Raw genomic sequence first — 12,045 nt, forward strand, 5'->3', positions numbered from 1 at the left:
GCCAGCAGCGTCAGACCTCGATCAGCGGGCGACCCGACCAGTTAGAGCGGGCGCCAGGCGCAAATATGCGGAAGTGATGTCACTTCCGCATATCAGCGGTGTCCGCTAGGTAGGTCCTTGTGCCCACTCTAACTGGTCGCCGGCTGATCGAGGTCTGACGCTGCTGGCTGTCTGGCAGCGGGAACAGCTGCGGCGGCCGGGGGGGGGGGGGGGGGGGGAGGTGGTGTGTGTGACAGCGGGGCCGTTCTTCCCGCGTGTCCTTGTCATCAAATCAAAGGTGTTGCATAATTGAAATTAATCTATTTCGGGGCATTGTCTCTTTGATTACTGGCACCCCAGTTAGGTAGTGAGTGACAGCAGGGACCCCTGTTAGGTAGTGAGTGACAGCAGGGACCCCCATTAGATAGTGAGTGACAGGGACCCCAGGTTAGATAGTGAGTGACAGGGACCCCCGTTAGGTAGTGAGTGACAGGCGCCCCTCACCTCGCAGCCAGCAGCGACCTGACCAGTTAGAGTGGGCGCCGGGCGCAAATATGCAGAAGTGATGTCACTTCCGCATATCAGCGGTGTCCGCTAGGGCCCCCCAAAATAGCGCTAGCGACGCCACTGAGCACTGGTGTAAAATTCAGTGCAGTTTCTAGGCTAAAATGCACCCAGGGCGAGGGTGTAAAAATTGCGCCCCCCCCAAAGCAAGGTATGGGTGCCCGCAGTATAGGTTAGCCAGGTCTAGTTGCACTCAGTATAGATTCCCCCAGTATAGGTAGCCCAAAATAGGTACCCCAGTATAGGTAGCCAGCTATAGGTCCCCCCAGTATAGGTAGCCAGGCATAGGTGAGCCAGTATAGTTGCCCCCAGTACAGGTTAGCTAGGTGGGTGCCTCTAATATAGGTAGCCAGAATAGTTGCCCCCAGCATAGGTTAGATAGGTAGATGCCCCCAGTATAGGTTAGTTAGGTAGGTGCCTCCAATATAGGTAGCCAGTATAGTTGTCACCTGTATAGGCTAGCTAGGTAGGTAGGTAGGTGCCCCCAACACTGGTTAGATAAGTTAATGTTCCCACTATAGGTTAGATAGGTAGCTGCCCCCCAGTATAGGTTAGATAGGTAGGTGCCCTCCAGTATAGGTTAGATAGGTAGGTGCCCCCCAGTATAGGTTAGATAGGTAGGTGCCCCCCAGTATAGGTTAGATTAGGTAGCTGCCCCCTCAGTATAGGTTAGATTAGGTAGCTGCCCCCCAGGTTAGATAGGTAGGTGCCCCCAAGGATAGGTTAGATATGTAGGCGCCCCCCAGTATAGGTTAGGTAGGTGCCCCCCATGATGGAGGGGGGAGCCGCAGCCGCGGGGAGGGCAGCCCAACCTCTCCCTCCCTTCCTCTCCCCAGCCGCCCTCCGTGCTCCCCGCTCAGACTGCAAAGCAATGGGCAGGGAAGCGCTATACAAAACTACTCACCTTCCTGGTTCCAATCGCTGCTCTCTCGCCGCCAGTCTCCTCTCTGCACAGAGTAGACGCTGATACACACGCTGCTTCCTGTGTGTGTATCAGCGTCTACTCTGTGCAGAGAGGAGACTGGCGGCGAGAGAGCAGCGATTGGAACCAGGGAGGTGAGTAGTTTTGTATAGCGCTTCCCTGCCCATTGCTTTGCAGTCCGAGGGGGGAGCACGGAGGGCGTCCTGGGAGAGGAAGGGAGGGAGAGGTCGGGCTGCCCTCCCCGCGGCTGCAGCTCCCCCCTCCATCACAGCGCCCCCCCCCCCCCCTCCCAACAGCGCTCAGGGCGCCTGCACGGCCCTAGAAACGGCCATGGTAAAATTATACACACATTCACATACCTTCATGTGGTTATAGTCTGTTATCGTGTTGGGTTTCCTCTTTCTGCCGTCACCGATCGTCACGTCTTGGTGCATGGAACTTAGAACACACACAGTCTTGTTTTTTTTAGGTGCATAAATTGTCAAGGAGACACTGCCACGTCTAAGCACTGAAGTGGAGAATACCTCTCGCTGTGCAGTGTCTTTTGCAAGCTGAGGAAGTTCACGCCAGACTTTATTCACCGTGCCCAATAGCATTGTTTTGCGCCGCAGCAGTCTGTGCAACAGTGACAGTGAAGTAGAGAAATTGTCCGTCGTGACATTTCTCCCATCATCCAAAAATGGCTCCATCAGATTCATGACCACGTTCTCTGCCAGCCTCTCTCCCTCCGACAGGACAGCATCACACCTTTTGGCCACCTCTACAGCATTCATATGTTGTGAAAAGCCAGCCTAATTGCATTACAGTATCTGCCATACTGCCATCAATGCCATGGCAATGGAATGCCTCAGTCTGTCATCATTTGTCATGTCAATGGAACACTGCCAAAAGTGCCAATTGCCCTCTGATTGCATTTTGCTGCATGAATCGGCAACAGAGTTCTGTGTCTGCGTGGGTTTCCTCCGGGCACTCCGGTTTCCTCCCACATCCCAAAAACATACAGATAAGTTAATTGGCTTCCCCATAAAATTGGCCCTAGATGACGATACATACACTACATGATACATACATAGACATACTGTATGATTATGACAGGGACTAGATTTTGAGCCACTCTGAGGGACAGTTAGTGATGAGACAATATACTCTGTACAGTGCTACGTAATATGATACGGCAGGCATGTCTGAAGGTTTCCATCCAAGTCTCACACAGCTACTTTGTGTAAACAAATGTGCAAGGCCTTAGGTAATGGGTGGTTTGCACAACAATAGATTGAAGATAATCAACCCTAAAGACCTGTGAACATCTCAGCAGGAGTGAATAACACCTCTAGCCTTGCAACAGAAAGTAGAAAACTCGGTAATTCTAGTGTTAATGTGTGAAATTCCAAAGGCATTCTACTAGGGATGCTCACCACATTCCATAGAATTCTGTTTTCCGCGATTCTGGTCAGAAATTGGCGATTCCGTTCTGTCGCATCGGAACAGAATTGCTATACCCTTCCTACGGAATTCCGGAATTGCTATGCGTAATTCCGTCGGAATGCGGATTTTTTTTAAGCCAATCACAAGGAAGACCCTAGAAGAAGCTTAAAGTAAAAACAACAAGATTTCTTCATGAAATTGGATTTTCAGCACCAATTAGAGGCTTAACAAAAAACAACCAACAGGATTTCTGCATGAAAATCGGAATTATTTCAGCACCAATTGTAACTGTAATGACTGCCGTGAAATCACCTCTAGGTCCCATAGCCTACGCGACAATTCCTGCTGCTCCAAACCAAAATTGTAATGACCGCCGTGGAACCACCTCTAGGTCCCATAGCCTACGCAACAACTCCTGCTGCTCCAAACCAAAATTGTAATGACCGCCGTGGAACCACCTCTAGGTCCCATGGCCTATGCGACAACTCCTGCTGCTCCAAACCAAACTTATAATGACCACCGTGGAACCACCTCTAGGTACCATGGCTTACGCGACAACTCCTGCTGCTTCAAACCAAACTTATAATGAACGCCACGGAACCACCTTTAGGTCCCATAGCCTACGCGACAGCTCTTGCTGCTCCAAACCAAACTTATAATGACCGCCACGGAACCACCTCTAGGTCCCATGGCTTGCGCGACAACTCCTGCTGCTCCAAACCAAACTTATAATGACCACCGTGGAACCACCTCTAGGTCCCATGGCTTACGCGACAACTCCTGCTGCTGCAAAAAAAAAAAGAAAAAAAAAAGACGGTGGAACAGCCACTAGGTCCCATGGCCTACGATTTATCAAAAATGAGGTTTCAATTGAGATTACTGAAATTTTTCCGTCGGAACGTGGAATTACGTGGAATTCTGACGGAATGTAACGGTTACTACTAGGGATGATCGGAATGAGCAAATTCCGTTCCACCGGAATTGCGGAATTCCGCCAGTGCTAAATTCCGTCGCCATTACATTCCCGCGGAATTTTGCAAAGTAATCGCAAATGAAACCTATGCTAAATGGTAGCCCATGGGACCTAGTGGCTGTTCCCCCGGTCATTTATTTTTTTTATTTTTTTGCAGCAGGAGGTGTCGCTTAAGTCATGGGACCTAGCGGTGGTCCCATGGCAGTCGTTTTGGCCCCGCAGGAGGTGTCGCTTAAGTCATGGGACCTAGCGTTGGTCCCATGGCGGTCATTTTGGACCCGTAGGAGGTGTCGCGTAAGCTATGGGACCTAGCGGTGGTCCCATGGCGGTCGTTTTAGCACCACAGGAGGTGTCGCGCAAGCTATGGGACCTGGCGGTGGTTCCATGGCAGTCATTTTGGCACTGCAGGAGGTGTCACATAAGCTATGGGACCTGGCGGTGGTCCCATGGTGGTCGTTTTGGCGCCGCAGGAGGTGTCGCGTAAGCTTTGGGACCTGGCGGTGGTCCCATGGCGGTGGTTTTGGCGCCGCAGGAGGTGTTGCGTAAGCTTTGGGACCTATTCAAAATGGTTGGGATAGGTGAGATAGCTCGGGAGCTGGTTGCTAACATAGGATTGATTGGTTTTTGTTAACACTGTAATTGGTGCTGAAATAATTCCGATTTTCATGCAGAAATCTGTTTGGGTGGTTTTTGTAAGCCTCATATTGGTGCAGAAATTCCTATTTTCATGAAGAAATCCTGTTGTTTTCACTTTAAACTTCTTTTAGGGGCTTCCTTGTTATTGGCTTACAAAATTCTGCATTCCGCCGGAATTACGCATCGTTCCGCGGAATTTCAGCTATAGCGCTAAGCTATAGCGGTAAGGCAATTCCGTTCCGATGCGACGGAATGGAATCACCAAATTCTGGCCGGAATCGCGGAAAAATGAACTCCGCGGAACGCGGTGAGCATCCCTACATTCTACATAAAATAAAAAAAAAATAAAAAAGCATTCTACTGACCTTTTTTCAGACCTTCCACTTTGATATCTAGGCTAGTCAGTCGTGAATCCAAAATACTGATTTGCTGCTTTATTGATTCGAGGGCTGGAGAGAGAGAGACATTGGTATTAAAAGCTTCAAAGCAAAAACAATGTTTAATTAATTTAATTTATTAATGTAATTCTGACATCTTCTGCAACACATTTCACAGTATATAGTCATGTCCCTAAAGGCTCATACACACCTACCAACAATCTGTCCAACTATCTTTCAAACTTGGTCTGTTGGAAGATAAGTTGGGTGGGTGGGTGCACGGCTGGCAAACAACCAGATGACCAACTGATAACAGGTTGTTTGCCAGATCCAACCAAGAGGATCAATCTGAACAACTATCAAGCAGGTTGGAATGTGTGTACAAGTCTTTTGAACAACTTTGTTGTTTTTGAATGGAGACATGTTGTGCAGTTTGTCATTTAGCTTGCAAGCATAGTATTTAAGTGAGTTGGTTGTTTAGTTGGTTGTCGTGTGTGTACATACTTGTCATGCAAACAACTTGTATGGTTGGTCATGTTGTGTGGTTGGTGGTGCATTAAGTTGGATGTGTGTATGAGCCTTAATGTCTCTCAGATAGAAACAAAGTCCATCAGCACACAAATTTTGGACAGGAACAGCACACTCTTTATTGTGCCATTAACCACGTTTAGTCCAACAATTGTTTTGGGAACCTCACATTCTTGAGGTGTGTGGTTAACCACATTGCCTATGTGATACCTTCCAGCAACCACAAGATAGTGATGGCGTGCCTGCTCTAATCCTGTTCTGTATTAACTGTACCTCAGAGGAGCTCACAATCTAATTCTCATTGTGTACATGTTAACCATGCTCTAAGGGCAATTTTGGGCAGTCAGTTATCTTATCTGTAGTGATGGTTGTAATCAGCTAAATACGATTACTCAAAATTTTGCATACATTTTCACGATTATGCCTATGCGTAATTATGATTTGTAAATTAAACTGATTTTGTATTACCATTCATAATTTAGTATGCGTTTTATCGTAATTTTTACTTATTTTTGTACCGGCTTTAGTGGTGAATAGCAATGCTCTAAGGGCAATTTTGGGCAGTCAGTTATCTTATCTGTAGTGATGGTTGTAATCAGCTAAATACGATTACTCAAAATTTTGCGTACATTTTCACGATTATGCCTATGCGTAATTATGATTTGTAAATTAAACTGATTTTGTATTACCATTCATAATTTAGTATGCGTTTTATCGTAATTTTTACTTATTTTTGTACCGGCTTTAGTGGTGAATAGCAAAGCCCCATACGTGCTATTGCTACCAAACTTGCTACATATGTTGTGGAGAATAGTGAATACAAGTAAAAACATTTTTTTTTCAAAAAGACCTTGTAGTTTTCGAGAAAATTGATTTTAAAACTGCAAAGACAAGAAGTTTTGAATCAGGATGATACCATTTATTGGCTAACTTAGAGATGGATAAACAGTGAGCTTTCGACTTATAAAAAGCCTTCGTCGGACTGGTTCCTGACCAAAACTGAAAAACACAGCTTATATACACTGACATACAGAGGAGAAACATTCTTTAGCAAACATAAATGTAATTAGATGCCTTAACTGTTACTGAGGAGGCTTTCCCAGGCATCCTATCTAAACTGATAAGATCGATAGAATCCTCAACATGACATAAAGCAGACTCTGGTGATGGGGAGACATCGTAAATTCCGAATTCAAATGGTGACTGGCCTGGTTACATGCACCATTAAAAACTGCAAAGAAAAATGGTTTTTAAATTCAGAAAAAATAGTTTTAAAAACTATTTTTCCTTTGCAATTTTAAAATTTATTTTCTTAAAAACTATAAGGTGTTTTTAAAAAATTATTTTTGTCCCTACTATTCTCCTTAACATATCTAGCACTTTTGATGGCCATACCATGTATGGAAGCTTTGCTATTCACCGCTAAAGCCGGCACAAAATTACTCAAAAATGACACAAACATTTACACAAAATTACAAATTATTACAATTACAGGCACAATTACATATGATTTTTCCCTGAAATTTCACATTATGTTTTTGCATCGTAATTGTGAATTTCAATGTGAAATTATGTCTATGTAAAATCTGTGCTCATCATCAATACTCAATACTTATCTGGATTTTTGAGATGTGGGAGGAACCAGAGTGCATGGAGGAATCAGACACAAACATGGGGAGAATATACAAGCTCCATGCAACAGTCTGCTGGCTCAGATTAGAACTGCAGACTCAACCCTACAAGGCAAGTGTGCTATCCGCTGCACCATCATAGAAAAATAAGATCACAAATGTATGAGGGCCATCAAGATCGGGCTTTTTGCTGATGACATTGTTCTAAGTTTATCCAATCCAACTGTTCCTTTCCAGCTATTAGGGAGGAGATTGGCTCTTTCTCTGTAGTTTCTTATTATAAGATAAATGAAAGCAAGTTGACAGTTATGCTGCTCAAATCTCATCCTTAAAAAGTAGGTCCGCTATCTTTGGATGAATTAATTTATTAAGTACTTAGGGATCAACATCACCAGAACCCTAATGCTAGGTACACACTTTGCATTTTTGTGGTCGATAGATGCTTTCGATTGATCATTTTTGTCATGTCAGCTATTACTTTCAATCGTTTTACCGCTTGAGAATCGAGCGGAAAAACGAATCAAAAATAGATCAGATGGGAAATTGAACAAAAAAAGCATCATGTGTACCCAGCATAAAGACATTTTTAGTACGAACTATGAGAAATGGTTGCCTAGATTCCCTCATCTGCTCCTACCCCTTTCACTACAAGAGTTCTCATGGTTAGGCTGCTCGTGGCTGGATGGTGTAATGGTTAAGGGCTCTGCCTCTGACACAGGAGACCAGGGTTCAAATCTCGGCTCTGCCTGTTCAGTAAGCCAGCACCTATTCAGTAGGAGACCTTAGGCAAGTCTCCCTAACACTGCTACTGCCTATAAAGCGCGCCCTAGTGGCTGCAGCTCTGGCGCTTTGAGTCCGCCAGGAGAAAAGCGCGATATATATGTTATTTGTCTTGTCTTTTGTCTTAGGTAGAGTCTCTGCTTTTAAAATGTTTGTTCTCCCTTAGCTGCTTTACTAATTTAGGAATCTACCTATACCTCTAACTGGGTCCTTTTTAGATAAAATTCAGGGGAATGTAAATAATTTTGTGTGGATGGGAAAAAAAAATCCAGAATAGCAAAGCATATACTCTGTCTGAAAGCCAGAGACAGAGGTTTTGGTCTCCCCAATATTGCTGCATAGATAGAGCATCATTTCAGGCTTTCCAAGTCTGGTACAATCCAGTAGATAAACCATGGATGATTCTTGAAAGCGATATTTCACCTGGTATAGATTATAAGGTATTCATAGCAGCCCCTTGCATGTCTGCTGACTTGCCCTTTGCATAGAACGTACTGTTTCTTCATCACATTACGGAACTGGAGGAATCTCTGCTCAAAGTTAGCTCTAGAACCAGATACAAGTGATTTACAAGTGCCTATCATGACCCTCTCTGACTTAATAGACAATTTTTAAATAGCCTCCTGGAAGGATTTAGGAGTACCGTACTTTCTGCCATATAAGACACACTTTTTCTTCCCCCAAAATGGGGAGAAAAAGTCCCTGCATCTTATATAGCAAAAGAAGGGAACATCCGACTTACGAACGCCCGCCGATATGAACCGCCTAACCACCAACATCGGGGATTCCCTGCCTGTGTTCCCACTGTGCCTGGCTCCCCCCTGCATGCCTCTCCTCTCTCCCCCTTGTGTATCCACCCCCCCCCCCCCCCCCCGTGCGAGCATCGTCAGCAGCTTACCTTAACCATCATGCCCATGGTGATTGCAGGCACCAGTCTTCCCTGTGTGGCTTTTTCTAGTGCTGGGCTTCTAATAACGTGTCATCAATGACGAGGTAGCCGCATGGAGAAGACTGGTGTCTGCAATTGCCGCGGGCATGATGGATGAGGTAAGTCGCTGCCGCTACTCTCATGGGGGGGTAGGGGGCCCGGAGGGGGAGGGATCCAGGCACAGTAGGGACATGGGGGGAGACATGAGGACATGGGGAGACATGGAGGGAGACATGAGGACACAGTGGGAGACATGAGGATACAGGGGGGAGACAGGAGGACACGGGGGGAGACCAGAGGACACGGGGGGAGAAAGGAGGACATGGAGGAGACCAGTGGACACAAGAGGAAGAGCAGAGGACACATGGAGAGACCAGAGGGCAAATGGGGAGACAGGAGGAGACATAGGGAGATAGATAGGAGGACACATGGGGCATACAGAAGGACACATGGAGATACAGGAGGAAACAAGGGGATACAGGAGGAGACATGAGGACATATGGGAAAGAAACGGGGGACACATAGTGGTGTAGCAATAGGGGTTGCAGAGGTAGCGACCGCATCGGGGGCCCTTGGGTCAGAGGGGCCCCGAGGAGCCCTCCCTCAAGTACAATATTAGCTCTCTATTGGCCCTGTGCTGGTAATAATCACTTCTATAGATGCTTTAAACAGTAGTAATCATTTACAAACTGTTTCTCATCCCCTTCTTGCACCTCTGACACAGTGGAAAGCTTTGGCAGGTTTTGGTGCGCCGTATCATTTGTTATGTATAGAGTGCTTGGGGGGGCCTCATGTAAAACTTGCACCGGGCCCAAAGCTCCTTAGCTACGCCACAGGAGACACATAATTTTTTCCCTGTTTTTTTCCCTCTAAACCTAGGTGTGTCTTATATTCTGGTGCGTTTTATACAGTGGAAACTATGGTTATCTCTGTACAGGACCTTTTCTGCAACTAGACACTTGAATCTTTCACGCATTCGCAGAGTATTTATGGTATAACGACTAAATATTTTCATAAGTATCTGCAGATTGGTCATTTCTTTGCCTTTCCTCCTTTTAAACCCCCTGTCCTACCATTGCCAGTTAGGGCATTATTGTCTATTTCTACAGTGACCAAATTGAGTATGTCATCATTGTATTCATTTGTCAATATGCCGCCTGCTGCTACTTGTTGGCACAGAAGGTCATGGTGCGATGCTTTTAATGTTAGTATATCATCTGAGGATGGGAAACAGGCTATGTATGAAATATTTAGGCTACCCCAATGTGTTTACCATACAGAAAACCACTTAAAAATACCTTGGCAATGGTAAGTTACTCCAGCTAAGATCGCAAGGTACAAGGGTAATGTCTCTAACTTATGCTGGAGAGAGTGTGGCAAGAAAGGCCCTCTCTGCCACATCCTTTGGTTTTGTTCTATGATTCCAACTTTCTGGCGTAACGTTTTTATCTGACTTCTCTTACGGGCTAGATACCACCACAATTAGCTGTATTAAGGTACCCATACACCTAGTGATGATGGGCACATTCAACCAAGAGACAAATTCTCTGTCTGATTGAATCTGATAAGAGAGAGCTCTGTCAGCTGCCCATACACTGCAGGCTGATTCTCGATTGACTTCTGATTTACCACACGTGCCACACCAGTGCCGGTGTGTATACCGCTAATGGAAGAGTGGGGGATTCCAAAGATCGATGGGACAAAGGACGGGCAATGTATAACCGCACACACACAAGGGGTACATTTATACACTTGGTGGGGAAGCATAAGGGGTTTCTTCATGTTCACTGCTCCTCCCGATATCGCTTGCCATTACCACATTGCACCTGATCAACCATGATGGCCCGACATCTTGCAGCATGTCCGATCGATACATGTGACCAATTTTGGCTTGAAATTAGTTGCATCGTTGATTGGACATGCTCTTGGCGGCACCGATTTTCATCCAATAATAATTATTGAATCGGATGGTCGATCAACTGCCAAGTCGAAAGATGTATGGCTACCTTTACAGGTACATTCTTATCTGATAACACACACAGTAAAATACTTGGGGGTTGATTCTCTAAGCTGCGCTGCTACAGCAGTGCAGCTTAAAGACAGCAGCAAGTGGTATTGCTCCCCAGTGCACGCTATGTTGCCATAGAAGAAAACTGGTTGACGCAGGCATCTTTTTGTTCAAAAACAGTAATCATTCTCAGTAGGTGTAAGAGCGGCAATGTGCTTTGATCTTGCCACCACGCACTCCAGCTCGCTCCCGCCACTGATCGTTAGAGGGGAGATGAATGAATGGGAATGCAGTTCCCATTCATAAATCTAAGTCCCCTTGTCAATTATTACCGGCATCAATCAGATGCCTGTGTCATTGTTTCTTTTGGAGTAACACGTCCACGCATTACTTCTCGTGTAGCATAGTACAGTAATAGAAAATAATGCTCCAAAACATCTTGTGGCCAAATAGTAAATACACCTGCATACATTAATTTTAATAAAAAGACCCAAAACAATTAAATTATGGACTTGTAGTTAGTGAGGGATGTCAAACAAAAAAAATGCACCTTTATTTCCAAATAAAATATTTTTGCCATACATTGAACTAGGGATAAAATTTAAACATTGCAATAACCGGGACAAATGGGCAAATAACATTTTTATCCACACAGTAGCACATTTTATTTTAAAACTTTAGTGGTTAAAAACTGAGAAATAATTATTTTTTACATTTGTTTCTTATTATTACCATTAGAATGCATTTAGAATAAACTAATTATTAGCAAAAAGTACCACCCAAAGAAAGCCTAACTGGGGGCGAAAAAAACAAGGTATAGATCATTTTGTTGTGATAAGTAGTGATAAAGTTTTTATGGGCTGAAATGTGAAAATTCCTCTCGTCCATAAGGTGAAAATAGCCAGCGGGCTGAAATGGTTAATAAACATTATTGACACAAAATGTTACAGATTATTTGTATGACAAGAAAAAATCATTTTGGAAATAAACTAAAAAAAGGGCCTCTCTCTTTTTTTTACCTAAAGATCCATTGTCTCCTTTTGGTCCTGGTGGTCCTGGTGGTCCTTGTTCTCCTTTTGGCCCAGGAAGTCCAGTCATCCCTGGTGGTCCTGGTGGCCCTGGAATACATTAATTGATAGAGTATCTATAAAGTCACAAAATTGCAACCCTAATTCATACTGCTTCTTTAAGTAGTAGCTGTGTGTTAGATTACTTTACAGTAATATGCAAATATAACCATATTAGCGTCACTAAAATCTCCCTAAATTCTTTTCATTTGCAAAAATGATAATTT

At 44.7% G+C, this 12,045-nt stretch overlaps 1 protein-coding gene across 1 annotated transcript in view; it reads right to left on the reverse strand.

The window, feature by feature from the left end:
* LOC137534379 (zinc finger protein 585A-like) overlaps window positions 1–12,045 on the reverse strand; it is a 178,093-nt gene that overhangs the window by 19,009 nt on the left and 147,039 nt on the right. Inside the window, exons 10-11 of the mRNA XM_068255861.1 lie at window positions 11,771–11,869; window positions 4,865–4,948 (exon numbers count right to left, since the gene is read on the reverse strand). Coding sequence (XP_068111962.1) covers window positions 4,865–4,948; window positions 11,771–11,869 — 183 coding nt within the window. The remainder of the gene's footprint in view (window positions 1–4,864; window positions 4,949–11,770; window positions 11,870–12,045) is intronic.

The sequence above is a fragment of the Hyperolius riggenbachi genome, chromosome 10 (assembly GCF_040937935.1).
Source record: "Hyperolius riggenbachi isolate aHypRig1 chromosome 10, aHypRig1.pri, whole genome shotgun sequence".
NCBI classification, from domain to species: Eukaryota; Metazoa; Chordata; class Amphibia; order Anura; family Hyperoliidae; genus Hyperolius; species Hyperolius riggenbachi.